General features: G+C 54.9%; 1 protein-coding gene across 1 annotated transcript in view; it reads left to right on the top strand.

Moving 5' to 3' along the window:
* The window catches only part of EMID1 (EMI domain containing 1), a 109647-nt gene that overhangs the window by 49706 nt on the left and 35022 nt on the right, over window positions 1–24919 (top strand). Inside the window, exons 4-5 of the mRNA XM_065418029.1 lie at window positions 9464–9550; window positions 20182–20243. Coding sequence (XP_065274101.1) covers window positions 9464–9550; window positions 20182–20243 — 149 coding nt within the window. The remainder of the gene's footprint in view (window positions 1–9463; window positions 9551–20181; window positions 20244–24919) is intronic.

Raw genomic sequence — 24919 nt, 5'->3', positions numbered from 1 at the left:
GGGAAGAGCTGTCCCCCCAGGGGGCTGCCATTCACTCGCCAGCCTCAGCCCATTAGCAGCCAAACAGGTGCCAAAATGTGACATGGGACTGCGGCAGTCTGGGAAGGGAGTGACCCCTGTCCTCAGGCTCTAGCTAGAGGCTCGGGAGGGACTAGTCAGGGCAGGATTTATTTATTCAGCTGGTCTTAATTTGGGGGGGAGAGAGGGCACAGGAGGGAGCCTCCTTCCTCGCTCCCTCCTCCCAAGGTAGGAGACATGAGCTCCCCCCACCCCTGCACATCTCTGACAGGACCCAGCTTGTGTTCGCAGGCCAGAGCCCCTGCTGTGCAGTACACTGTGGGAGCCTAACCATGGATTTCAGGAGGGGCAGGCCTGGCTCCAGAGGCATGGGGCAGCCAAAGGGGCATGCTCAGAGTGCTCGGACTCCCAGCTTGCCAAATCCCGGCCTGCCAACCAGGGCTGGAGCCGCTCTGGAGCCCCAGCCGGGAGCCAAAGGACACCGAGGCCCAGCCATGGTTGTGCAGGGTCAGAGTGGCAGCGGGTACTCTAGTGGCAGCCACAGGTCCGCTGTGGCAATGGGAGCGTGTTTGGGAGGGGTCTGGGCAATGACCAGTCGAAGCACAGGTTTGGTCTGTCCAGTGTCCAATAGCAGCAAAAGTGGAATCTGTGCAATGACCAATGAGAGGGGAGGTGTGGTCTGTGCAGTGACCAATGGGAGAGGAGATGGGGGTCTGTGCAGTGGGTTCAGTGCAGTGTAGGGGCACTGGAACAGGGGACCAGGGCCCTCCCACTTTTTACCAGCCTTAACAGCAAGTGACGGGGGGAGGGGGGACGGAGAGGAGTAAGCGGAGCAGGGTCGTGGGGGGAAGAGGCAGTGCGGAAGGAGGGCCTTGGGGGAATGGGTGGCGCGAGGGGCTTGGGGAGAAGGGGCAGGGCCTGAGGGGCAGCACGGGGGGGATGGGGCCACGGTTCAGGCACCTGTGGGCCTCTCCCCCCCCCGCTCCTGGTGCAGTGTCCAGTGGGAGGGGAGGTGTCCAGAGAGGATCTCTCTATTAAGAGGTAGCCCAGGCTGTGGAAAAAAATAATTAAAACAGGCTATTTGGGACAAATGGGGGGCTGTATCTCAGGAACCCTGTCACCCAAGGACCTCAGATTTGCACTGCAAACTCCACCCTGGCCAATTTTCAAGCCGAGTTGGTGATGCGTATGGATTTTAGAGAGGATAAAAATTCAGTTGTAAAGGGAAACCACGTTGCCAATGTAGCTGTGGCAGGCCGTAGCGCTAGCTCAGACCCCTTCCACCCTGCGGAGACGTGCAAAGGGCCTGGCAGCTGGGACCACCTAGGGCCAGGGCTCAGGAAACACATTGGCTCTGCTCCTCTATTGTCTTTTTCCAGCACTGGCTCTGAACAAATCAGCCCCACCCAGCGCTGCCCCTTCCCTTCACTGACTGCAAATATTTACACTGGGCTTGTAAACTGCTTCTCGGGGGCTGGGGGTGGATCACCCTGGGGGGCAGCGCAGCTGCACGTGTGTCCAGCCCTGGGAACCTGGGGGAGGAGAGGAGATGCCCTGACGTGAGGACCCCAGAGCAGGGGGAGGGGAAAGGTGGTGTCAGCGCCTCCTTCCAGCTCCCTGCTCACCCCCTCCCCAGCCAGGTGAACAGGAAGGTGAGTCCTGGGCACCACCCAACTCTGCCTGCTCCTGGCTACAGGAGCTGGGGGGGGACTTTTAACCCCTTGGATGCTGGAATTCAGAGCTGTTGTGCATGTAGAGCAGTTGGGAGGGAGGGGAGTCTGGAGGCAGCAGGCATTTGGGGAGGGGAGCAGGGCACCTCTTAGGGCTCAGAGCCCTCTGTCCCAGCCCCAGTGACCTTTCAGAGGAGCGAGCCGGTGCCCGGGGCTCAGCAGGGGACACAAGCCCCACAGCTGGGGGACAGCAGGCCAGGGCCAGTGTGCTAGTGAGGGATGGCAGGGCCTTGCTGAGAACCTCACCAGCGCCTTCGACAGGCAGCCTGGGACCCAGCGGCGGAAGGGGGCGGTTAGAACCTATTTGGCTCAGCCTGCAGCTTCCCTTCCTGCCCAGGCCCCACCCCTCCCCTCCATGGGCCAGGGACGGGGGTGAGGGACAAACATACTGGCTGCGACCCGGCTCTGGCCTCAATTCCCCAGCCAAGGCTGTTGCCACATCAGTGCAGGGCGAAGGGGGAGTGAGGCCTAGGGACAGGTTCCCAGGGGTCCGGTTTTTGACCCGAATGCCCAGTCGAAAACGCCCATTAAAAGTCCGGTCGGCAGCACAGCGGGGCTGGCAGGCTCCCTGCCCAGCTGCGCGCAGCTCCCAGGAAGAGGCCAGAATGTCCCTACAGTGTAGGGGTGGCCCAGAGTGCTGACTCCATACTCCCATTGTCCTGGAACCACAGCCAATGGGAGCTGCGGGGGTAGCGCACAAAGCCCCCTGCCCCTCTGCCTAGGAGTCGGACATGCCGGCCGCTTCAGTGAGCCGCCTGAGGTAAGCACCACCTGGCCGGAGCCCGCACCCCGCACCCCAACTCCCTGCCCCAGCCTAGTGAAAATGAGAGAGTGAGAGTGGGGGAGAGCGAGCCTCAGAGGGAGGGGGGATGGAGTGAGTGGGGGTGGTGCCTCAGAGAAGGGGCGGTGCAGGGGTGTGGCCTCAGGGCGGGGGCAGGGCAAGGGTGTTTGGTTTTCTGCAGTTATAAAGTTGGCAACCCTAGGAGGCCTGGACCCCCCCTCCCATCCTTGGGGCAGACAGGAGCGAGGAGCACCGCCATTAGCTCCAGGGGGGGATTCGCCTCCCTCTTTCCTGCTTGGGACTCCAGGGACTCCATAGCACCCCCCAGAGAGGCCGGTCGGACCCAGCTGCAATCCCTCACCCCCAAGCTTCAGGCAGCACTCACATACCAGAGAGGAGTGTGGGAGGACAGAGAGATGGGGGGGGGGGCGCACATGTGGGGACAGACAGATAGACAGAAAGAAGGAGCCTCAGCAGAGTATCATCTTTCTTCCCTCTCACTCCCCCGCCCCCATCAGTTTCCATCTCTCCCACTCTCCCCACCTCTCTCTCCCCCATGATCCTGCAGTTCTGGGAAACCTGACACTGCTGTACAGTCAGAGACCCTCCCCCCTCTAGGGCACTCGTACCAGGGCCCGTGCCAGCTTTCCTAACTGGTGTGCCTCTGCCCCTGCCTGGGGAGGAGGGACAGGCAAGTGGCCCTGGAATGGAGCATGCAGCTTGGGGGCCAGGCTGGGGGCTGCAGGAAGCTGGCATTCCTTGGTTTGAAAGGAGAGTGTGTGGGTCAGTTTCTACAGATGGGAGGAAGGTGGGGTAGGGGTCCCTGGGAACGACCAGCCTCTCCTTATCCGACTGGGCTCACATCACGCCTGTGCTGTACAGCAGTTTGCAGCCTTGTCCGGATGCAAGAATGCCCCTTCCCCCGCTTGGAAATAGCTCCCTGGAGAGCAGAGCTGGCTTTGATCCCCCCACTGCTGCAGGATCTGAACCCAGAGCCAGTCTCAGTGAAGCAACAGCTTCCACAGGGTGTGGGACAGGGGCGTGAGTTCTCTGCATGGCCTCTGGTAGCCCCACAGTGAGACGGCTGCTGCGGCAGTTCCTGGGACACTAGGGCTCAGGGCAGGCAAAGCGAGATTGCGGAGTAGCTTTCAGCCTGAAACCTCCTGTCATTTTGCTGCAGGATTATTATTTTTTTAGGGGTGCAGCAGCTGCTGACATCTGGGGGACTGGGTCCCCACAATGGTACTGGTTAATATTAACCCTTTAGGTAAGGCAGGGGTCTGTGGGGGAGGGGTTAGAGATGGGGGCATGGAGCCAGGACTCCTGCGTTCTAGGCCAGCTTTGCCACTGAATTGATGTGCCACTTAATAGGCAGCAGGCTTAAAACAAACAAAAGGAAGTATTTTTTCTCACAACGCACAGTCAACCTGTGGAACTCCTTTCCAGAGGCTGTTGTGAAGGCCAAGACTATATAACAGGGTTCAAAAAAGAACTAGATAAGTTCCTGGGGGCTAGGTCCATCAATGGCTATTAGCCAGGATGGGCAGGGATGGTGTCTGGGTCCAGCTCCCAAAATTGTGAGAGTGGGTTAAAAATCATGAGACTTTAGGTCTGGGGTCTGCATAGGTGCCTTCTGGTTTGTGAGCCTTTAAGGATCATGTTTTCTGCATAACCAGCAGGGCTAGAATGTTCCCTTTATTTCAAAAAATGAAAGCTGGGATTCTCCCTATGCCAGGAGTCCGGGAGCTGGGGCTTGAAGACATACACCAATATCACAAGCCTTGCACCACAACCCAAAATACCAGCGTGTCTGGGAACTCACCCTCTTGTTGACAAGGAGAGAAGCCACGGTCTGATTGGGGCATGGAGACTCAGCCATACAGGGGGTGCTATCGGGGCGGGGGGCAAGGCGTGTGGGGAGCTTGCCCAGTTGCTGCCCATGCTCTACTCACTCGGGGGTTAAACAGAGGTTTTCAGTCTCTAGGCTGTGAAGCTGGTGCCTTTTGCATGGGCACTGCAATTGTTTTTTAAAAACTGGTGAGTAGTTTTTATTTTTGTTTATGTTATTGCAGCGTGGGAAGTTGGGAGGTTTAATGGCCAGAGCAAGGCTCTGGGAACCAGGACTCCTGGGTTCTCCTCCTGACTCTGGGTGGGAAATGTGGTCTACTAGCAAGAACAGGGGATGGAGAGTCAGGGCTCCTGGGCTCTGTGAGGGTAGTGTTGTCTGGCGGTTAGAGGAGGTAGACAGGCCTCTTGGCTTCTGTTCCCAGCACTGCTGTTGACTCGCTGTGTCACCTGGGGCATGTCAGAGACAGTGCCTCGGTTTCCCCATCTCTGCATCGTGGGGGCATTGTCTCTGCCTTGCAGGGACACTGGGAAGTTAAACTCACTGGTGTGGGTGAAGCACCTTGGGAGGGAAGGAGCTGGAGAAGAACAAAGCCTGGTTAGCCAGTGGGGCCTGTCCATCGCATTCACCATGGAGCTCAGAGCTAAAGGTGAGGCAGGCGCCCTCTTGCCTGGGGGCTGTTTCTCACACGGGACTGAGTCCCCAGACCCAGGAAGACCCTCTGCCTAGTGGGGACCTGGCCTGCAAGCTCTGCTGGGTGACACCTGGGAGCTGGGATGCATGGGGTGCAGGAAGGGGTGGGAACCTTTCACTGAGGGTCCAACCTGAGCCCCTCCCCCGAGTGCTCACAGAGGATGTGGGTGGCTCAGGAAATCCGTTGTGTCTCTGTGTGTGTCTCAGTTGGGGTCACTTCCTCCAGCTGGTCCCAGATGGAGCCTGGCTCCGGGATGTGAGCTCAGCTCTGATCTCCGGGAGGGGGAATTCAGCTTTGTTTTTCTCAAGTAACTATACCCCCCTCGTTGCCTGAGCTACCCTCGCTCCTCCACTGCCCCCTGCCCAGAGCCAAACTGGGCCAGAGCCCATTTGCAGTGACACCAGGGGAAATCTGCAGTGCTCCTCGTGGAGTCAGAGGAGTGATCAGTGGAGTCACTCCGGATTCACTCCGGTCTAACTGAATGCCGGGGCTGGCCCCTATATTTCTGCCTTAGAAAAAACAAACAAGCTTTATTTAGCCATTTGCCTAGATAATGTCCAAAGCCTTGAGCTCCCTGGTCCTCCCTCTGGAAATGTCACAGTGTCAGCAGAGCTCAAACGCAGCTGCCCCTGCTCTGAAAACCCTCACTGGAGTTCACCTTGAATCAGAATTAACGCTGACCAGCTGAGCGCCTGCCAACATGGGGAGCAGTTCTCATTGCAGCCAGTAGAGGGCAGGGCTCGCACACAGCAGCCAGTTCATTAGGGTACTAGGCTGCAGCAGTGAGTCCCCCAGGTGAGTCCCATGCTAACTCACTCTCACGGTCTCCTCAGCAGCGCCAGTGCAGGTTCTGGTGACAGCAGGCCCTGATCCCAAAACAAATCAAATATCCGTGCTCGAAAGGTGTTTGCAAAAGTTTGGCCTCTTTCTGCAAACACAAACTCCCAGCTCCTCCAAATGCGCTAAGGGGAGGCAGGACCAGGACATGTGCCTGAGCGTGGGGCGAACTCAGCTGTGCTCATGTCACGTGGCCTCAGGACTGATCCCACCCACCTGCCTGCACATACTGCCTGTAGGGCAGCCTCACGCAATGCAATGAGGGACTCTCCAGGCCTTGTCCACTCAGTGACTGCTCACTATGCCTTGCATATGCTCCCCACCACACCATGCTCCCCCATTCTCCAATGCCACTATACCTCCCCTTCCCCCTGTGCCATCCCCACTGGGTGCTGCACATGTCCCATCCTCCATTCCTGCCAGACTGTGGCCTGCCCCCCAGATGCCCTCCTCATTGTTCCACTGCCAACCCTGATGCCCATGTGTTCCTGCCCTTAGAGATACTCTCTGTCCCCTAATGCCCACACCCACAAGTGTCCACTGCACTGTCCCTTCCCTGATTCCCACCGTGTTGTTTCCCCCTCCACTGCCTGACACCTCCTGTTGCCCGCTGTGCCCTTCTCCAGTGCCAACTGCAGGTGCACAGTCATCTGGGAGCAGATTTAATCTTGGATCTGGGCATGTGTCAGTGTACAGGGGAAACAAGGGCCCTACTGGCAGACCTTCCCCTGCTGGTGCCTGGAGCTGTACTTGGAAGGGGCACTTCCTGGCATTCATCAGACACCCTGAAACATGAGGTTTGATCACCCTCAGCTTGCAGAGCGACCAGAGTTATTACAACAGTCATGTCACTCAGTCCTTTGTCCAATCCAGCAGCTGTTTGTGTCTCAATGGCCTCCTGCCGCAGGGAGTTCCACAGCACCTGGTGCAGAGTAGCACATATGGCACTGAGGTGCAAAGCCGAGGCATGTGCACAATGCAGGGTGCTCATGCACTATTGTTGGGTCAAAGTGAGGCTGTGATGCAAAGAGAGGCAGTGTGACCCAGAGGTGGAATGCATGGAAAGTTGCAGTGTAGTTTGGAGGCGCAGTCCATTCAGAGGTGTAGTGCAGTGCCACGAGCTAGTGCAATGCAGAGGTGTAATGCAGTGCGGAGGTTTGCTGAAGAGTTTCAGTGTAGCTTTCAGGTGCAGTGCAGGGATGCAATGCATGGCTAGGTAGAAAGCAGTGACTAATTGCAGTATAGTACAGAGGTGCAATACATGGAGAGTTGCGGAGTAGGTTGGAGGTGCAGTGCAGTGCACAGGTGTAATGCAGTGCAAAGGTGCAGTGTATGGAGGGGTGGAAAGCAGTGCACAATTGCAGTGTAGCTCAGAGGGCCATGCACATAGGCTGTCACATAGTCACTGTTTCTGGTGCTAGTTCAGCCCTGTTGCTGGCCCTAGCTATTGCCCCTCACATCCCCTAGTGTTTGTCTATAACATCGTCCGTTTCATTCCAACAGGGATTTTCTAGCTGGGAGCTTGGGCTAAAGTTCAGTGCCGTCCTTCCAAGAAAGGCAGTTCTGGGAATGGGAATGTTTCCTTGGGGCCCCAAGGACATTGACCCGAATGGAGGAATGAAGCAACACTTCTTAGCTCCTCCTCCGCCACTGAGGAAGTCATCTGCTTACCCCAACCCCCTCCATCTCCCTGCTTGGGGAGGGAATGTGCCTGTGACCCAGGTGCCCGAGATGGGGGAGCAGCAGAGAGAGAAGGCCCTGACAAATGTAGTTGGCTCCCATTTTCCAAGTCAAAGGACCCGCGGGTGAGGCCAGCCTGGATGGTCAGTGCCTGATCCTACGCTGGGGTCTGAGTTCAGATGTTGACTTGGGCCTTATCGAGTGGCCATCAGGACAGAGGGGGTTCGTCTGCCCCCTCTCCCCACTGTGGTTCTCTGTCTGTTCCCAACAGCAAGGGTCCGTCCCACTGGCTGAGCTACTGGGAGCTTGGAATTCTGTCCCCACTGCCCAGGGAAAGTGTGTGTTGTCCTTGCTTCCTTCCGCACCCCAAAAGGCCTGTGGGTTGAGTTTGGGGCACCCCTCCCTTACAGCCTCAGCCCCGTGGGGGCAGGGACTGGGGAACTGAGCTTAGGGTGACCAGAGGGCAAGTGTGAAAAATCGGGATGGGGGTGGGGGGGGGGGGGTAACAGGTGCCTATATAAGACAAAGCCCCAAATATCGGGACTGTCCCTATAAAATCGGGACATCTGGTCACCCTAACTGAGCCGTGGGCAGGTGGGAGCTGTGCCTAGAGACAGAGGGGAATGTTAGATTAGGTTGCTTAGTTGGGGGGAGAGATCAAAAGGCACTGGCTTTCCCCCCCCCCCGTCCGTCCGCCCCCCCCCCCCCCCCGATTCACCAGGGTCTCCTTGGCTGGACAGCTGTAAGCAAGGGGCCATACCTGCCTACACACCCCAGCCAGGTGGCTCCTGGACAGACTGGGAGACCTGTGGGGGGAGGGGGAGATGTTAACTCTTTGCACTCTGGTTAGCTCCTTGCAGGGCCTAGGAAGAAGCTTTGGCATCTTCTCAGTGCCCGGCTGGCTCTGGGGGAGTCCCTGGGGGGAGCACAGAGAGCTAGCACCTGAACCAGACCTGGCACCTTCGGGGAAGATTGTTTGCCTCATGTCCAGGCCCAGGCTGGCCCATCCTCCTTTGCTCCCCCAGCCCAGCATCAGGTCTTGCCCTTGCCCTGGCTCAGAGATGGGCAGCTGTGCCTGTCGCCCCTTCTGCTTTGTGTGGGGAGAGGGGCCATGCTGCAGGGTGGCTGGGACTCTGCAGTGCCGGGGGGGTCAGGCAGCGCCAGCCTGCAGGGGGCTTGTGGCAAAGCAGACGGCCAGCTCGGGGCTAGCAATTAGTTGTGTGTGCTGGCCTGTGGGAGACCCAGGCTGGGTGGATTCCTGCTCCCCATGGTGGCCCAGCAGCATCCCCAATCAACTGTCCAGGCTTGTAGGGTGTGATCCAGACCCAGGGAAACAGGGAGTGTCCCTGAGGTGGGCACAGCTCAACATGCTCTCCTCTGCCCCCACTCTCCCACCCCTCCAGCCCTCTGCTCAGTGTCCCTCTGGCTGGTCATCGCACTGGCGGGGCCCTGCATTCCCATGAATTGGGCTCTGCGCCCTGGCTTGCAGCCTGGGCCCTCAGTCCTTTGCAGAGCTGCAGTAGACATGGTTGGCCCTGGGTGGGTGTGTCCGATTCTGAGTCTCCACCAGTTTGTCGCCCTCAATGTTATTGAATGTTACTGACTCTCTCAGGAGCCAGCCCCTGGAAGGGCCTTGTATCCCCTGGGAGCAGCAGGAGAGGAGTGGGAATAAGCATCTGCCCCACTGAGCTCAGCTCCCTTCACAGGGGCAATACCAGAGCTGAGAGGTCCAGAGAGCCCCACGACAGGGACTAGGGGTCAGTTTCCCCTGGACAGTCTCCCTGGGGGTCGGGGTTCCAGCCAGGGGGGCAGCATGGAGACCACAGACCCTATGAGCCAGTCCACTGAGTGACTAATGCCATCCGTTTCCTTTGCAGAGACCATCAGCTACGTCGCCCCGCAGGAAGCCGGACGTCCCAGTGCCCCCCTGCGCAGGCTCCCCCTCCGACCAGCAACCTACTCAGGTGGGTCTGGAGGGAAGGTGTCACCTTTCTTTGGCTGGAGATTGTGCTGCACTAGAAACCCTGGTCTCCTCCCCGCAAACCCGTACTGCCCTTGCCCCTGCTCTGACCTATCTCGGGGGCAGAGAGAGTGGCAGTGGGAAAAGAGAATGATAGACAGGGAAAGAGGGAGAGAATGAGGGAAGCCAGGCACTAACAGGGGCTTTAGGGGCTGCAGCCCAAGGCCCCGGGCTAAGGGGGGGCTTCGGCACAGCAGAGCTTAGGCAGGCTGCCTGAATGCCGTGGTCCCACACCGCTCCCGGAATCGGACGGCTGCTGGCATGTCTCTGCAGCCCCAGGTGGGATAGAGGTGGCTCCGCGCACTGCCCCCGCCCCCAGCACTGTCCCCGCAGCTCCCATTGGCCGGGAACTGCCCAATGGGAGCTGCGGGGGCGGCGCTTGCGGGCACAGGCAGCGCACGGAGACATGCTGTCCCCCTCCCCCCAGTGGTGCACAGAGACGTGCCAGCAGCCGGCCGCTTCCGGGAGCGGCGTGGGACCACGGCATGCAGGCAGCCTGCCTAAGCCTTGCTGCACCGCCGGCTGGGAGCCGCCTGTGGTAAGTGCCTCCCGGCCGAAACCTGAACCCCCTCCTGCACCCCAACCCTCTGCCCCAGGTCAGAATCCCCTCCTGCACCAAACTCCCTCCCAGAGCCTGCACCCCTCACCCTCTCCTGCACCCCAACACTCTGTCCCAGCCTTGAGCCCCCTCCTGCACACAAACTCCCTCCCAGAAAGAAACTAATATAACAGCTGTTCTAAGTAGGCTATTTTGAATTAACTATATTCTACGTTTTAACACTGAAATGTAACCACAGAATGGCTTTACGTTAATTAAAAGGCAAGTTATTATTAATGATCTGGATGATGGGATTAATTACACCCTCAGCAAATTCGCAGATGACACTAAGCTGGGGGGAGAGGTCGATACACTGGAGGGTAGGGATAGAGTCCAGAGTGACCTAGCCAAATTGGAGGATTGGGCCAAAAGAAATCTGATGAGGTTCAACTAATAGAAGTTACTAGATCACAGGCCCTGGTCATCTTGGGGGGACTTCAATCACCCCAATATCTGCTGGGAGAGCAATACAGCAGTGCACAGACAATCCAGGAAGTTTTTGGAAAGTGTAGGGGACAATTTCCTGTGCAAGTGCTGGAGGAACCAACTGGGGCAGAGCTCTTCTTGACCTGCTGCTCACAAACAGGGAAGAATTAGTAGGGGAAGCAAAAGTGGATGGGAACCTGGGAGGCAGTGACCATGAGATGGTCGAGTTCAGGATCCTGACACAAGGAAGAAAGGAGACCAGCAGAATATGGACCCTGGACTTCAGAAAAGCAGACTTTGACTCCCTCAGGGAACAGATGGGCAGGATCCCCTGGGAAAATAACATGAGGGGGAAAGGAGTCCAGGAGAGCTGGCTGTATTTTAAAGAATCCTTATTGAGGTTGCAGGAACAAACCATCCCGATGTGTGGAAAGAATAGTAAATATGGCAGGCGACCAGCTTGGCTTAACAGTGAAATCCTTGCTGTTCTTAAACACAAAAAAGAAGCTTACAAGAAGTGGAAGCTTGGACAAATGACCAGGGAGGAGTATAAAAATATTGCTCAGGCATGCAGGAGTGAAATCAGGAAGGCCAAATCACACTTGGAGTGGCAGCTAGCAAGAGATGTTAAGAGTAACAAGAAGGGTTTCTTCAGGTATGTTAGCAACAAGAAGAAGTTCAGGGAAAGTGTGGACCTCTTACTGCATGAGGGAGGCAAACTAGTGACAGGGGATGTGGAAAAAGCTAATGTACACAATGCTTTTTTTGCCTCTGTCTTCACGAACAAGGTCAGCTCCCAGACTACTGCACTGGGCAGCACAGTATGGGGAGGAGGTGACCAGCCCTCTGTGGAGAAAGAAGTGGTTCGGGGCTATTTAGAAAAGCTGGACGAGCACAAGTTCAAGGGGCCGGATGCGCTGCATCTGAGGGTGTTAAAAGAGTTGGCGGATGTGATTGCAGAGCCATTGGCCATTATCTTTGAAAACTCATGGCAATCGCGGGAGGTCCCGGATGACTGGAAAAAGGCTAATGTAGTGCCCATCTTTAAAAAAGGGAAGAAGGAGGATCCAGGGAACTACAGGCCAGTCAGCCTCACCTCAGTCCCTGGAAAAATCAGGGAGCAGGTCCTCAAGGAATCAATTCTGAAGCACTTAGAGGAAAGGAAAGTGATCAGGAACAGTCAGCATGGATTCACCAAGGGCAAGTCATGCCTGACTAGCTAATTGCCTTCTATGATGAGATAACTGGCTCTGTGGATGAGGGGAAAGCAGTGGATGTGTTATTCCTTGACTTTAGCAAAGCTTTTGATACGGTCTCCCACAGTATTCTTGCCGGCAAGTTAAAAAAGTCTGGATTGGATGAATGGACTATAAGGTGGATAGATAGCTGGCTAGATCGTCGAGCTCAACGGGTAGTGATCAATGGCTTCATGTCTAGTTGGCAGCCAGTTTCAAGCGGAGTGCCCCAAGGGTCGGTCCTGGGGCCGGTTTTGTTCAATATCTTCATTAATAATGTGGAGGATGGCGTGGATTGCACCCTCGGCAAGTTTGCAGATGACACTAAACTGGGAGGCGTGGTAGATACACTGGAGGGTAGGGATCGGATACAGAGGGACCTAGACAAATTAGAGGATTGGGCCAAAAGAAATCTGATGAGGTTCAACAAGGACAAGTGCAGAGTCCTGCACTTAGGACGGAAGAATCCCATGCACAGCTACAGACTAGGGACCGAATGGCTAGGGAGCAGTTCTGCAGAAAAGGACCTAGGGGTCACAGTGGACGAGAAGCTGGATATGAGTCAACAGTGTGCTCTTGTTGCCAAGAAGGCTAAAGGCATTTTGGGCTGTATAAGTAGGGGCATTGCCAGCAGATCGAGGGACGTGATCATTCCCCTCTATTCGGCATTGGTGAGGCTTCATCTGGAGTACTGTGTCCAGTTTTGGGCCCCACACTACAAGAAAGATGTGGAAAAATTGGAAAGAGTCCAGCGGAGGACAATAAAAATGATTAGGGGACTGGAGCACATGACTTATGAGGAGAGGCTGAGGGAACTGGGATTGTTTAGTCTGCAGAAGAGAAGAATGAGGGGGGATTTGATATCAGCCTTCAACTACCTGAAGGGGGGTTCCATAGAGGATGGAGCTAGGCTGTTCTCAGTGGTACCAGATGACAGAACAAGGAGCAAGGGTCTCAAGTTGCAGTGGGGGAGGTCTAGGTTGGATATTAGGAAACACTATTTCCCTAGGAGGGTGGTGAAGCACTGGAATGGGTTACCTAGGGAGGTGGTGGAATCTCCTTCCTTAGAGGTTTTTAAGGCCTGGCTTGACAAAGCCCTGACTGGGATGATTTAGTTGGGGTTGGTCCTGCTTTGAGCAGGGGGTTGGACTAGATGACCTCGTGAGGTATCTTCCAACCCTAATATTCTATGATTCTATGATTCTAAGTTTAGTATAGCGTTAATAGCTATAGCATTAATAGCCTTGATGCCATGGTTGTAATAATTTTATTTTAAATTAGGGAAAAGACTTGTATACAGGGGCCCCACAAAATCTAATAGCCCCAGGCCCACAGGAGAGTTGATCCGGCCCTGGGCACTAGGGAAGATGTAGGCACTGAACTCCCCTTGAGTTCAATGGAAGTTAGGATCTGGACCTAGGTTCCTATACGTCCCTGGGGCTTTGGGTGGGTGCACGGTATCACCTGTGGGAAGGGCCAGCTGGATACATGTCCCAGCTATACGTTTATCCAGCAATCCTGCTCTCTCCTGAGGCAGTGAGAGTGCAGGTGTATGGCTCTGCGCATTCCCCCTTCACCTCTGCCCCAGCCCTCCTTCCCCTGCTTTGCACAGTCTTTTTGGTGGGCTGGTTGAAGCGGAGGGATATTCCCTGTGATGAGTGATGTTCCAATCCAATCCCGGGCCACTGACGCATGCCCTCGTGCTTTGGACACTCCGGAAGAAAGGGTCTCCATGGCTCTGGGGCGTGTGACCCTGCAGTAAGCAGGAGATGGCAGCAGGCACTGAAAGGAACTTCATTTCCCTTTCTACCTTGGTACCTGCTTTAGTGTTTGCCTAAGGTGTGGGCCTGGAGATTGACAATGAACCCTTGGCCTCCTAATCCTATGGAAAGCTTTGCTGATTCAAGTCATTGAGATCAGGAATGCTGACTGGTGAGGAGAGCCATTTCTCCTGGTCCTGAATTGCCCATGAGCCCATCATACGTTCCACAACTGGCCTTGTCACGTCGCATGACCTGAAGTGACAAGGGTGCCCCAGGAGTGTACTTCCACCTGTGTGTCGCTCACAAGCTCTTTGGGGTGAGCGTCAGCTGGAGCCGTCAGTCTTGGCCAGGACATCTGTGTCCCCTGGTGTTTGCTTACTGGGTGAGGGTCATTCCTAGCATCAGGTCTTCGGCCCACATTGGTGTTTTATAACTGGCTTTCCACAAACATTCCACAATATTTGCTCTTTCGGCAAACACTGCTGCTGGAAAATGACACCTCCCCTTGTACTCCTAAATCCCACAGACTGGAAAAACCCCAAATAATAAATAAATCCAAGCCAAACCCCAACCCCCAGCAGAGTGCTGCCCCTTCTAAGGGGGCCAGGTTGCTAGGGATTTTTGTTTTGTTTTGATTTGATGTGAAGGCTGCTCAGATACGATATGCTGGGTGGCAGGATAGCAATGTGAGGTAGACAGAGGGGCATGCCTGGTGGCAGAAAGAAAGGAACTGCTGGTTTTTTCCATTCCCAAGAGCAACCGGATGCTTTCGGCCAATGACATATTTATACATTGTCTCTGTAACAGTCTGCACTGAGCTGAACACAAAATGGCCACCTGTCCCTGCCGCAGGTTGTGGCGGGAGGGGAACATCTCCCCTATTAAAGGTGCAGTACGCAGACTGTTCAGAGCAAGTCAACACACAGGGGGACAGCTTGCCTGCCCAGCTCTTGCTCCTGGGCTGAGGTTCGAGCCAGTGGTGAAATCCTGGTCGCCCTGAAGTCTATAGGAGTTTTACCACCAACTGCAGTGGGGCCAGGTTATTTCCTTCTGGTTTGCTCCTTTGTCCCTCAGTTCGGGGCATGTTTGGGATCTCAGCAGGGCATAAGGTGTGAGAGTCTGGCTTTTCCTGGGATTGTCTTCAGCAGAGGGGTGGGGCTTGCTGTGCCTGCCCCCCACCAAGGGGCTAATAGGATTGGTTCTGCAGTGTCAGATGCTAACCCCTATTGTGTGGGAACAGCCCTGTCTGTGAGCATGGATGATTTGCTACTGGCTGTGTGCTCACTCTGCATGCCGAGGATGGATACCCAGCCCCCTTTGTAGAGGAGCTGCCAGATGGTTGTTCAAGGCGCCCTTTGCTCTGCCCCAAAGAAGACTCAGGCCCACCATTTCCCATATCCCACGGCCGGGCAGGGAGATAGCACTGCTGCATGTAACCATTTGGCTCTCTTCCCACAATCCTCCCCATGCAACAGAACAGGAACCAACCCCACGTGCACTGCCTCCTTCCCAAGCCAGCTGCCAACATGGCCCTTTGGCCGGGGAGTGTCAGGCGACTGCATCCCTGCCTTCCGAGCATGTCAGGGGCAGGAATTCCAGCTACCCGGCACGGCTGGGGCTGCTTTGGGGAGGGAGGTGGACATGGGAGTGCAGGAAGGAGAAGTGTCTGTGGACAGGACAGCAGTGCCAAGCATCCTTCCTCCTCCTCATCTCTGGGGTTTACATGGCTTTTTAAACTTGGCCTTGTCTTCTCTCCAGACTCAGCTGCCTGGCATGGCTTGCTGAGTCCAGCTGTTGAGGGTTGGGGGTGGAGGTACCGCGCTTCCCACATGTTCTCCTTTTGTTCTAGCGTCTGTCTGGCATCCGCTGGGACTTTCTCCAGCCTTGTGCTTTCTGAGCATACACACCAGGGGAGTGGCAAGGGCGGGCTGGCGGGGGCGTGTCCGGAGTGGGGGGGACTCAGCTGTCACAAAGGGTACATTCCTCCAGGCATGGGCGGCACGTGTGCTAGTCACACGGCCCCGCCCCTTTTGCCCAAGGCCCCACCCCTACCTGAACGCCCCTTCCCCCCCCCCCGCCCCGGCCAGAGGAGCCCCAGCCAAACCTCTTTCCCCACATTCCCCAGTGCCCCGGGTGACACCCAGGGGAGGCTGGCAGAAGAGAGGGCGGGCCCTCTCCCTGCTTTCTGCCCAGGGTCACACCAAGGAAGGATGGCAGGAGACAGCTCCAGGATTGGGCCACCGGACCGCTCCAGCGCTGGCCCCAAGTGCCGGGCCACCCCCAGCGCCAGCCTGCTGGTCTCCAAACAGCAATGGAGCTGAGCTCCCGCCAGCTTGGGCACCAGCATGGCCGAGGCCAGGGTTTGGCTTAGGGTTATACCTGTTATACCCGCCGCCCATGCCGCCAGGTGATCAACGACCAACCACATCCTTCCAGTCCAGTTCAACGTTAGCAACTGGTCTTCATGGAGACCCCCTGGAACATGAAGAGGGGACGTTGGAGGAGATCCTCGGAACTCAGCCCCTGGGTTTCTGTGAAACCCCTTGGACGTTCAGGTTCAGCCACCTGCCATCATTCCCAGGGTAATACAGGGTGCTCATTCTCTCTCCATGTACTTGGCCTCCAATGGAGAGGGCCCACTGGGGGGCGTGGTTTCTGGGACCACGATAGGTTGGCCTCTGGGACCCACTGGCTTGTTCCACCCAGGCCACCAAATGACAGCAATGTTCATAAGAACATAAGAAGGACCATGTCCAACCAATGGTCCATCCAGCCCAGTGTCCTGTCCTCTGACAGTGGCCAATGCCAGGTGCTTCAGAGAGAATGAATAGAACAGGGCCATTATCTAGTGAGCCATCCCGTCATCCCGTCCCAGCTTCTGGCAGTCAGAGGCTTAGGGACACCCAGAGCAAGGGGTTGCACCCTGACCATCTGGGCTAATAGCCAGTGACGGACCTATCCTACGTGAACTTACTGAATTATTTACTGAACCCAGTTACAGTTTTGCCCTTCATAACACCCCCGGCAGCGAGCTCCACGGGCTGGCTGTGCGCTGTGTGCAGAAGTCCTTCCTTGTGTTTGTTTTACAAAGAGGGGAGGAAAGGGAGGAAGAACAAGAGAGCTGTGCTCCCCCATCCCATTCTATCTGCCCCCCACGTTTGCTTCTCGCTGCAAGATCCCTCAGCTCCAAGCCTCAGCAGGCTGCAGACTAAAGGGCCTGATCCTGGTTACTCAGCCCCTTGTGCAGCCATTTGCACCAGTGGTCCACTCACCCCACATCAGAACAGGAGCTCTGTAAACCCACTTGGCACTGGGCGACCACACATGATGCCGGGCAGAGGAGAATCTGCCCCCCCCCCACACACACACACACACACGCTGGAGAAGGAGATTCCTCCAGGGCAAGGCTGGGCAAGCCCCAGAAATGGGACATGAAACCTGGAGGGGCCAGTCCTGCCCTGGATGGACTGGTTGGGTCGTTAATGTCTGGGACTGTGGGTGGCTATGGCCTTGGGGACCTCTCCAGCTGACTCGAGGGGCAGTGTCCATGGGATCTGCACAGAGCCCTTATCTACCCTCAGCTGGGAAGAGCGTCTTGAGCCTTAGAGACTCGGGCTGAGGAGAAATTGCAGACGAGGACATTCCTAGGACTCAGACCATCCCCCGATGAGCAAGCGAGGAAGAGATCTTGAAATGGCAGATGCAAAAAAAAAGAGATGCTGCCCCTTTAAAAGTCAGAGCCAGGCAATAAGTAACCATGGAGACGGCTTTGACTCTTGACAGTGAGGACTGCAGGCTCTTTGTTGGGACTAGTAGCAATTAACTGCAATTACTGCTGCAATACTCCTGGTTCCCTTTGACACTGGGAAATGAGAATGAGCGTTTCCTCAGGGGGAGAGGGCCGAGAGCTCTTCTCTTTATGCCACTTGCACACTCAGGAGAGGCTCTCCCACCTTGGCAGATGTTGCTGGTGAAGTTAAGGGGCGTCTGAACTTTCTTCAGGTCTCATCGCTACAGAACCAGGAGCAAAACGAGTTGAAGAGACAGGCCAGGTTCATTCCAGGGACGTGGCCGATTGGATTAGATCAGAGTAGCTAAAATGCCATTTCACCTCCTGCTGAAATGCAGCTGCCTCTGGGGTACAGCACTCCACCTGTTATAACCCCTCACAAGAGTTCAGGGCAGGAAGTGAAAAAGAATATTGTATGCAACTGAAAACTTCCAAGGGAGCTTCAGGGATGCAGAGTGGAATTGTTCACTCTGGAATCTGGCCAGGATGCCACAGCTAATCCCCCACCTCGGATGAAAAATGCTGGGGGTGGGGTGATTGCAAGTGCATCAGGATCTCACCCGTGTCTCTCCCAAAATGTGACGTCACTCCCGGAAGAATGACAATGAAATGGTCAGTGTTTGATAGCCCCTGGTGCGCCAGGAGCTGGTATCGCCGCCTGAGAGCTCCATGTAGAGCGTAAGGCGAGGTGAGGAAGAGGAAGATCTCTGGTCCCTCCTCCTGCTGCGTCTTGGGAGGGAAGCCTGGCTTTGTTAATGGGTGCTGTGTCTTCCCAATGCATTTGCCCTACTGCCATCCCCAGGATGGCTGTCTGCTCCACATAGGGTGACCAGATGTCCCGATTTTATAGGGACAGTCCCTATTTTTGGCTCTTTTTCTTATATAGGCTCCTATTACCCCCCACCCCCTGTCCAGATTTTTCACACTTGCTGTCTGGTCACCCTGGCTCCACACTGCAAATGCCTCTTGGAGTAGAAACTCTCCTTCAGGTCAGAGGCGAGATGTGGGGGGAGGCATGCCCCCCCCCCCGATTTCTGCCAGGGTTGGACTTGGGCTGAGCACAGCTAAAGGGGACATGCCTGGGAAAGGCACCTAGCACTCCCGCTGAGCCCGCTAGGAGGCGCCCAGAGCAGGGAAGAGAGCCAGGCATGGCAGCGCAGCTCTGCCAAAGGGGGCGTGGGGAAGCCCTCTGAGTCCTGTCCCTTCCTCGCCCACAGCCACAGTTCCCTGCTCAGCAGTAGGTATCCGGAGCCCGCTCCAGTCCGCGCTGCGCCTGCAGCGGGCAGGCACTGGGAGATCTATGTGGGGAGGAGCTGTGAGGGGGGTGGGGGCAAGGAAGTGCTGGCTTGGAGCAGGTGTGGGAGGCACAGGGGGGAGTGGGAAAGGGGCCAGAGGCAACACGTAGGGTGGTCACATGCCCCCCAACCTTTAAATTGTGCCCCCCCATCAAGAGTGACAGGTCATTTCTGCTTCTTCTCACACCTCAGCTGGTCGGGAACAGCAGTGGGTCGGTCAGGAAGGTCAGTTAAGCACCCACAAGCTCAGATGCTTTCCAAGTCTCCGGGTTTGGAATATTGTGCAATTAAGGATTCACATGAGTGTGAGCGAGCACCGGTGTGATCCCACATAAGTCGGTTGGTCAGTCTATTGTCATACTCTCTAGTGATCATATTTATAAGGTGCCTGTCATCTCAGGCTCTGGTATATTTCCAGTACTTCCTGCATTTGCTTGGATTGGAAATCCTGTGCCAACAGCCTTCCTCACGGTACCTGAGCACTTTCCGATCCCGGTGGCATCCAGGGGAAATAAAGAGGTGTGCGTGGGAAATGATCTGACCACGTCGAGGCTTGAAGAAAGGCCTGTTTCAGGTCTGGCTGTGAAGGCCCAGGGGTCGGTAGTTATCTGCCCAGCCCTGGTCCAGAACCAGCTTTAGATCATAACGTCTCTATTGCTCGCCATTTCCGTGAAATCGCGTAAAGGACCATTTCCAAGGCCCTGCTGCGTGACCCTTGTAAACCCTTCTAACCCGGGCTCAAGTCCCCAAGACCAAGAGCCTGAGGCCTTTCCCACACTGACCGTTTGCTCCAGTGAAGCCACTGGGGTAGCTGTGCAGGTGCAGATCGAGGCTGAGCTGTGTGCCCCAATGGCTGGAACTGGGGCAGGCCCCCAGGGTAGGCATCATCTCTGCTGCAGGAGTGCTGGGCTGGCACCTGTCTTACACCACAGTAGGGTTCTTACTCTTCAGGGTGAGCCCCAGGGAATGAGTCCTGCCTGGAAGCGAGTCCTGGTCTCCCCTCAGCAGGTGGGGTCTCCTGGGATCAGGGTTAGGACCCCCTGGGGAAGCAGAATGGGGATGACAAAGAGTGGCTGGGCCTGACTTGTTTGGTGCTTCCCTGTCCTGGAGCCAGGGTATGGGTCCCACCTTGGCTGACACAATCAGGATTGAACTGGGACCTCCAGAGCGAAAAGCATGAGCTGCTGAAGCTCTGTGAGTGGGGCTGTAGCAGACTCCTGGCCTCTGCAGGCTGGGCACAGAGTGGACCTAGCACACGTGCGCCAGTGGGTTACGCCAGCACCTGGCATGCAGCCTACAGCTGGGCTGCCCAGGGAACGTTTGGCGCAGAATGTTATGCGCCCACATCCATACTCACTGCCCCCCACTCTTCCCCTCCTCTTTATTTCCTCCCCTCTCCACCCCTCCATCCTGGCCTCAGATTTCTCCCCAGTCACTTTACTCTCTGTTCTTTTGGTTGATTTCCCAGGGTGTTTGAATTGCAGCAAAGTGGTGGAACTGACAGCGCGTCTCAACAGCCTGGAAGACAAGGTCAGTGTCTACGTGGCAGGGGTTGGAGGTGGGATGTGAGTAAAGGATCAGGGAGCACAGGGTATGGTACGAGAACCAGCGTGACCTTCTCGCCTCAGAACTTTGCATCTCACGGAGGTTGGGATCAATGGTGAGTTTGACGTTTACCCCTGGATCCCAGTGAAATCTCATGGAAATGTAGAAAGAGGTCGGCTAGTCCAGCCCCCGATATTCTGTGTCACACTTGGAGCGGGGCTGCCAGCTTGTTCATTTTAAACAATTGTCTTTCTTTTTTCATCAACATTTTGTGCTGTCATTTCTTTAAGTATTTTTGTTTATTATTCTTCATTTCCCCCTTCTTTTCTTTTTGCCTTGTTCCTACTGGAGAGGTTCTTCTTTCTTTTTCTGCCCAGAAATGCAATTCCTGGGCACTTCCTTTGTCCTGCAATTCCTGTTTTACCCTTTGAAATGAAAAGAACTTCAACATTTCAAAATGTTGGGGCAAAATTGCATTTGTTTTGTTTTCAGCCAGCTGTGCCAGCCCCAGGAGCAGACAGCTGTCTCTCTGTGGTACTGACACACTCCCATTACAGAGAGCACCTCAGTGTATTTATCCTCATGACCTCCAAGGAGGCAGGGCAGCGCTATTATCCCCATTTTTACAGAGAGCTAAGTGACTTGCCCAAGGTCACACGTGAAGTCTGTGGCAGAGGGGGAATTGTGCCTGAGTCCTGGACTTAGCCACTGGACCACCCAGCCTTTCTCCATAGACATGCACCGTATGGAGGAGGAGGTCAGTCCCCAACAGATAATCCATCTCCCTCCCACAGGAATTGCAATTCCAAAGCACTCGAGAAGTTGTCTAGGACAAGGCAGAGCACAGCCAGGGTGTGGCGTGGCTGTTCAGAGGCTGAGTGCTTTCTGAACCAGGTGGGATTTTAACGGTTGACGTTTCAGGTTGCTGTCAGCATTTAGGGGAGGACAGATGGTCTTGTGGTTATTAAACCAGGGGACACCAACCTCCTGGGTTCTGTTCACAGCTCTGCCACTCAGGCGCATGTGGGCGAGTTACCTGTGCCAATACTGTGAAGCCCCAGCACCTGTGACACACACAACTAACAGGCCCTGCAGACCAGACTGTAGGGGACTGGCCTGGCAATGGAGGGGATGAGAGGTGGATCTGGTGCCTGGTGATATGAGTGGTCTCCAGTTGGGGTGACACCGGGCCATAGGGTGTGTTCCCTAGGAGATGACATTCCGTGGGATGGACTGTCTGAGGGCTCCAGAAGTGTCACTAAGACCAGTTGGCTTGTGGCCCTGAGGAATGTGCTGGTGAGGTTCTGTTGTGATCCTATCACCCATCAGGGCTCAATGTCATAGGGAGGCCAGTGTATTAATGATCTGGAGGATGGCGTGGATTGAACCCTCAGCAAGTTTGCAGATGACACTAAACTGGGAGGAGTGGTAGATACGCTGGAGGGTAGGGATAGGATACAGAGGGATCTAGACAAATTAGAGGATTGGGCCAAAAGAAATCTGATGAGGTTCAATAAGGACAAGTGCAGAGTCCTGCACTTAGGATGGAAGAATCCCATGCTCTGCTTCAGACTAGGGACCGAGTGGCTAGGCAGCAGTTCTGCAGAAAAGGACCTAGGGATCACAGTGGACGAGAAGCTGGATATGAGTCAACAGTGTACCCTTGTTGCCAAGAAGGCTAACAGCATTTTGGGCTGTATAAGTAGGGGCATTGCCAGCAGATCAAGGGACATGATCATTCCCCTCTATTCGACATTGGTGAGGCCTCATCTGGAGTACTGTGTCCAGTTTTGGGCCCAAGAAGGATGTGGAAAAATTGGAAAGAGTCCAGCGGAGGGCAACAAAAATGATTAGGGAGCTGGAGCACATGACTTATGAGGAGAGGCTGAGGGAACTGGGATTGTTTAGTATGCAGAAGAGAAGAATGAGGGGGGATTTGATAGCTGCTTTCAACTACCTGAAAGGGAGTTCCATAGAGGATAGAGCTAGGCTGTTCTCAGTGGTACCAGATGACAGAACAAGGAGCAATGGTCTCACGTTGCAGTGGGGGAGGTCTAGGTTGGATATTAGAAAACACTATTTCCCTAGGAGGGTGGTGAAGCACTGGAATGGGTTACCTAGGGAGGTGGTGGAATCTCCTTCCTTAGAGCTTTTTAAGGTCAGGCTTGACAAAGCCCTGGCTGGGATGATTTAGTTGGGGTTGGTCCTGCTTTGAGCAGGGGGTTGGACTAGATGAACTCCTGAGGTCCCTTCCAACCCTGAGATTCTATGATTCTATGATTAGGGGTTTGGGCTACCAGGTTAACCCTCTTTGTGCTTTAACCTTTGCTCTGCTTTAGACCTGGCATCAGAAATAGCCCCAGGGACTCACAGGCAACCCAGGGTCTCCCACTCCAGGCCCTCCCAGAGATTAGTGCTTGATCTCAGCAGGTGCGCCAGGCCATGGAAGTTGGGCACCTACCGCCTAAAGGCCCAAGTCACTATGTCCTAGAAAGAGTCCCCATGGCTCTGACCAGGACTTTGGCACAAGGAAGGAACAATCAGTTTCACACATACAGAATGGGAAGAGACTGTCTAGGAAGGAGTACGGCAGAAAGGGATCTAGGGGTTATAGTGGACCACAAACTAAATATGAGTCAACAGTGTGATGCTGTTGCAAAAAAAGCAAACATGATTCTTGGATGCATTAACAGGTGTGTTGTGAGCAAGACACGAGAAGTCATTCTTCCGCTCTACTCTGCGCTGGTTAGGCCTCAACTGGAGTATTGTGTCCAGTTCTGGGCACCGCATTTCAAGAAAGATGTGGCGAAATTGGAGAGGGTCCAGAGAAGAGCAACAAGAATGTTTAAAGGTCTAGAGAACATGACCTATGAAGGAAGGCTGAAAGAACTGGGTTTGTTTAGTTTGGAAAAGAGAAGATTGAGAGTGGACATGATAGCAGTTTTCAGGTATCTAAAACGGTGTCATAAGGAGGAGTGAGAAAACTTGTTCATCTTAGTCTCTAAGGATAGAACAAGAAGCAGTGGGTTTAAACTGCAGCAAGGGAGGTTTAGGTTGGACATTAGGAAAAAGTTCCTAACTGTCAGGGTGGTTAAACACTGGAATAAATTGCCTAGGGAGGTTGTGGAATCTCCATCTCTGGAGATATTTAAGAGTAGGTTAGATAAATGTCTATCAGGGATGGTCTAGACAGTATTTGGTCCTGCCATGCGGGCAGGGGACTGGACTCGATGACCTCTCGAGGTCCCTTCCAGTCCTAGAATCTATGAATCTATGAAACAAGGAAATAGAAACTGTTCCCAAGAACCCAGCCCAGGTTTTCCATACGACCCTTTGCACATCAGGGACTTGTCTCCATGCAGAGTAGCAGGGGTGTAAGGTGCAGGAGGCTGTGTGGACACTCTGACCTGGGTTAACCCTGCTTCTCGAGTGCAGTTGTTCCATGAATAACTGCAGCAGCACAGCCCATGCAGTCACTGTCCAGCTAGGTGTGTCTGAGCACTGCGGCCTAGCAGAGGCAACAGGACCATATGCCCTGTCCGTACAATGGAGAACGGTGCTGTGTCCCCCGGACCCTGTCCACAGGTGCTGGGACAAGCTCACAAATGGGACCAGAGCAGGCAGTTATGGGTAGGGCCCTACCAAATTCATGGCCATGAAAAATGCGTCGCGGACTGTGAAATCTGGTCTTTTGTGTGCTTTTACCCTATACTCTACCGATTTCAGGGGGAGACCAGCATTTCTCAAACTGGGGGTCCTGACCCAAAAGGGAGTTGCGGGGGGGGGGGGGCGCAAGGTTATTTTAGTGGGGAATCGTGGTATTGCCACCCTTACTTCTGTACTGTCTTCAGGGCTGGGCACCCAGAGTGGCAGCTGCTGACTGAGGGCCCAGCTGTGCAGGCCGCAGTGCAGAAATAAGGGTGGCAATACCATACCATGCCAGCCTTACTTCTGCGCTGCTGCTGGCGGCGGCTCTGCCTTCAGAGCTGGACTCCCGGCCAGCAGGCACCGCTCTCCAGTTGCCCAGCTGAGCTCTGAAGGCAGCGCCACCGCCTGCAGCAATAAGGGTAGCAGTACCGCACCCCCCCTACAATAACCTTGCGAAACCCACCCAGCTCCTTTTTGGGTCAGGACCCCTACAATTACAACACCGTGAAATTTCAGATTCAAATAGCTGAAATCATGAAATTTACTATTTTTAAAATCCTATAACCATGAAATTGACCAAAATGGATCGTGAATATGGTAGGGCCGTAGTCATGGGATAGAACAGAGGGAATGGTGGGCTTTGACCCCCTAATGCCCACAGTTCCCTGAGAGGTACCTGGGCATCTCACAATACACAGCAACAGTTTTCTACAAGGCAGCGTGCCTGAAGGTGGCTTGGAGGATGCCAGGATGCAACGTGCTTTTGCCAAATCAGCATGAAGCACCACCCCGAGCAGCTAAGTGCGAGCGCATCGTGCTGAACAGTTGGTGGCACTAGGCCGACAGAACTTTTACTGGTTCACATTTCCAGTGTGACAAGGCCTTAGGAAGTGGTTTAAGCTAAATCAACATAAGCTGCTTTTAAACTGAACTAGGGGTGTCCACACAAGGGCTAACTGAACCAGTTTAATTCAGCTGATGCAAGTTTGTGCAGAGACAAGGGCTACCAAGTC

The sequence above is a fragment of the Emys orbicularis genome, chromosome 16 (genome assembly GCF_028017835.1).
Source record: "Emys orbicularis isolate rEmyOrb1 chromosome 16, rEmyOrb1.hap1, whole genome shotgun sequence".
Classification (NCBI taxonomy): domain Eukaryota; kingdom Metazoa; phylum Chordata; order Testudines; family Emydidae; genus Emys; species Emys orbicularis.
This window is presented reverse-complemented; position numbering and strand designations above follow the sequence as displayed.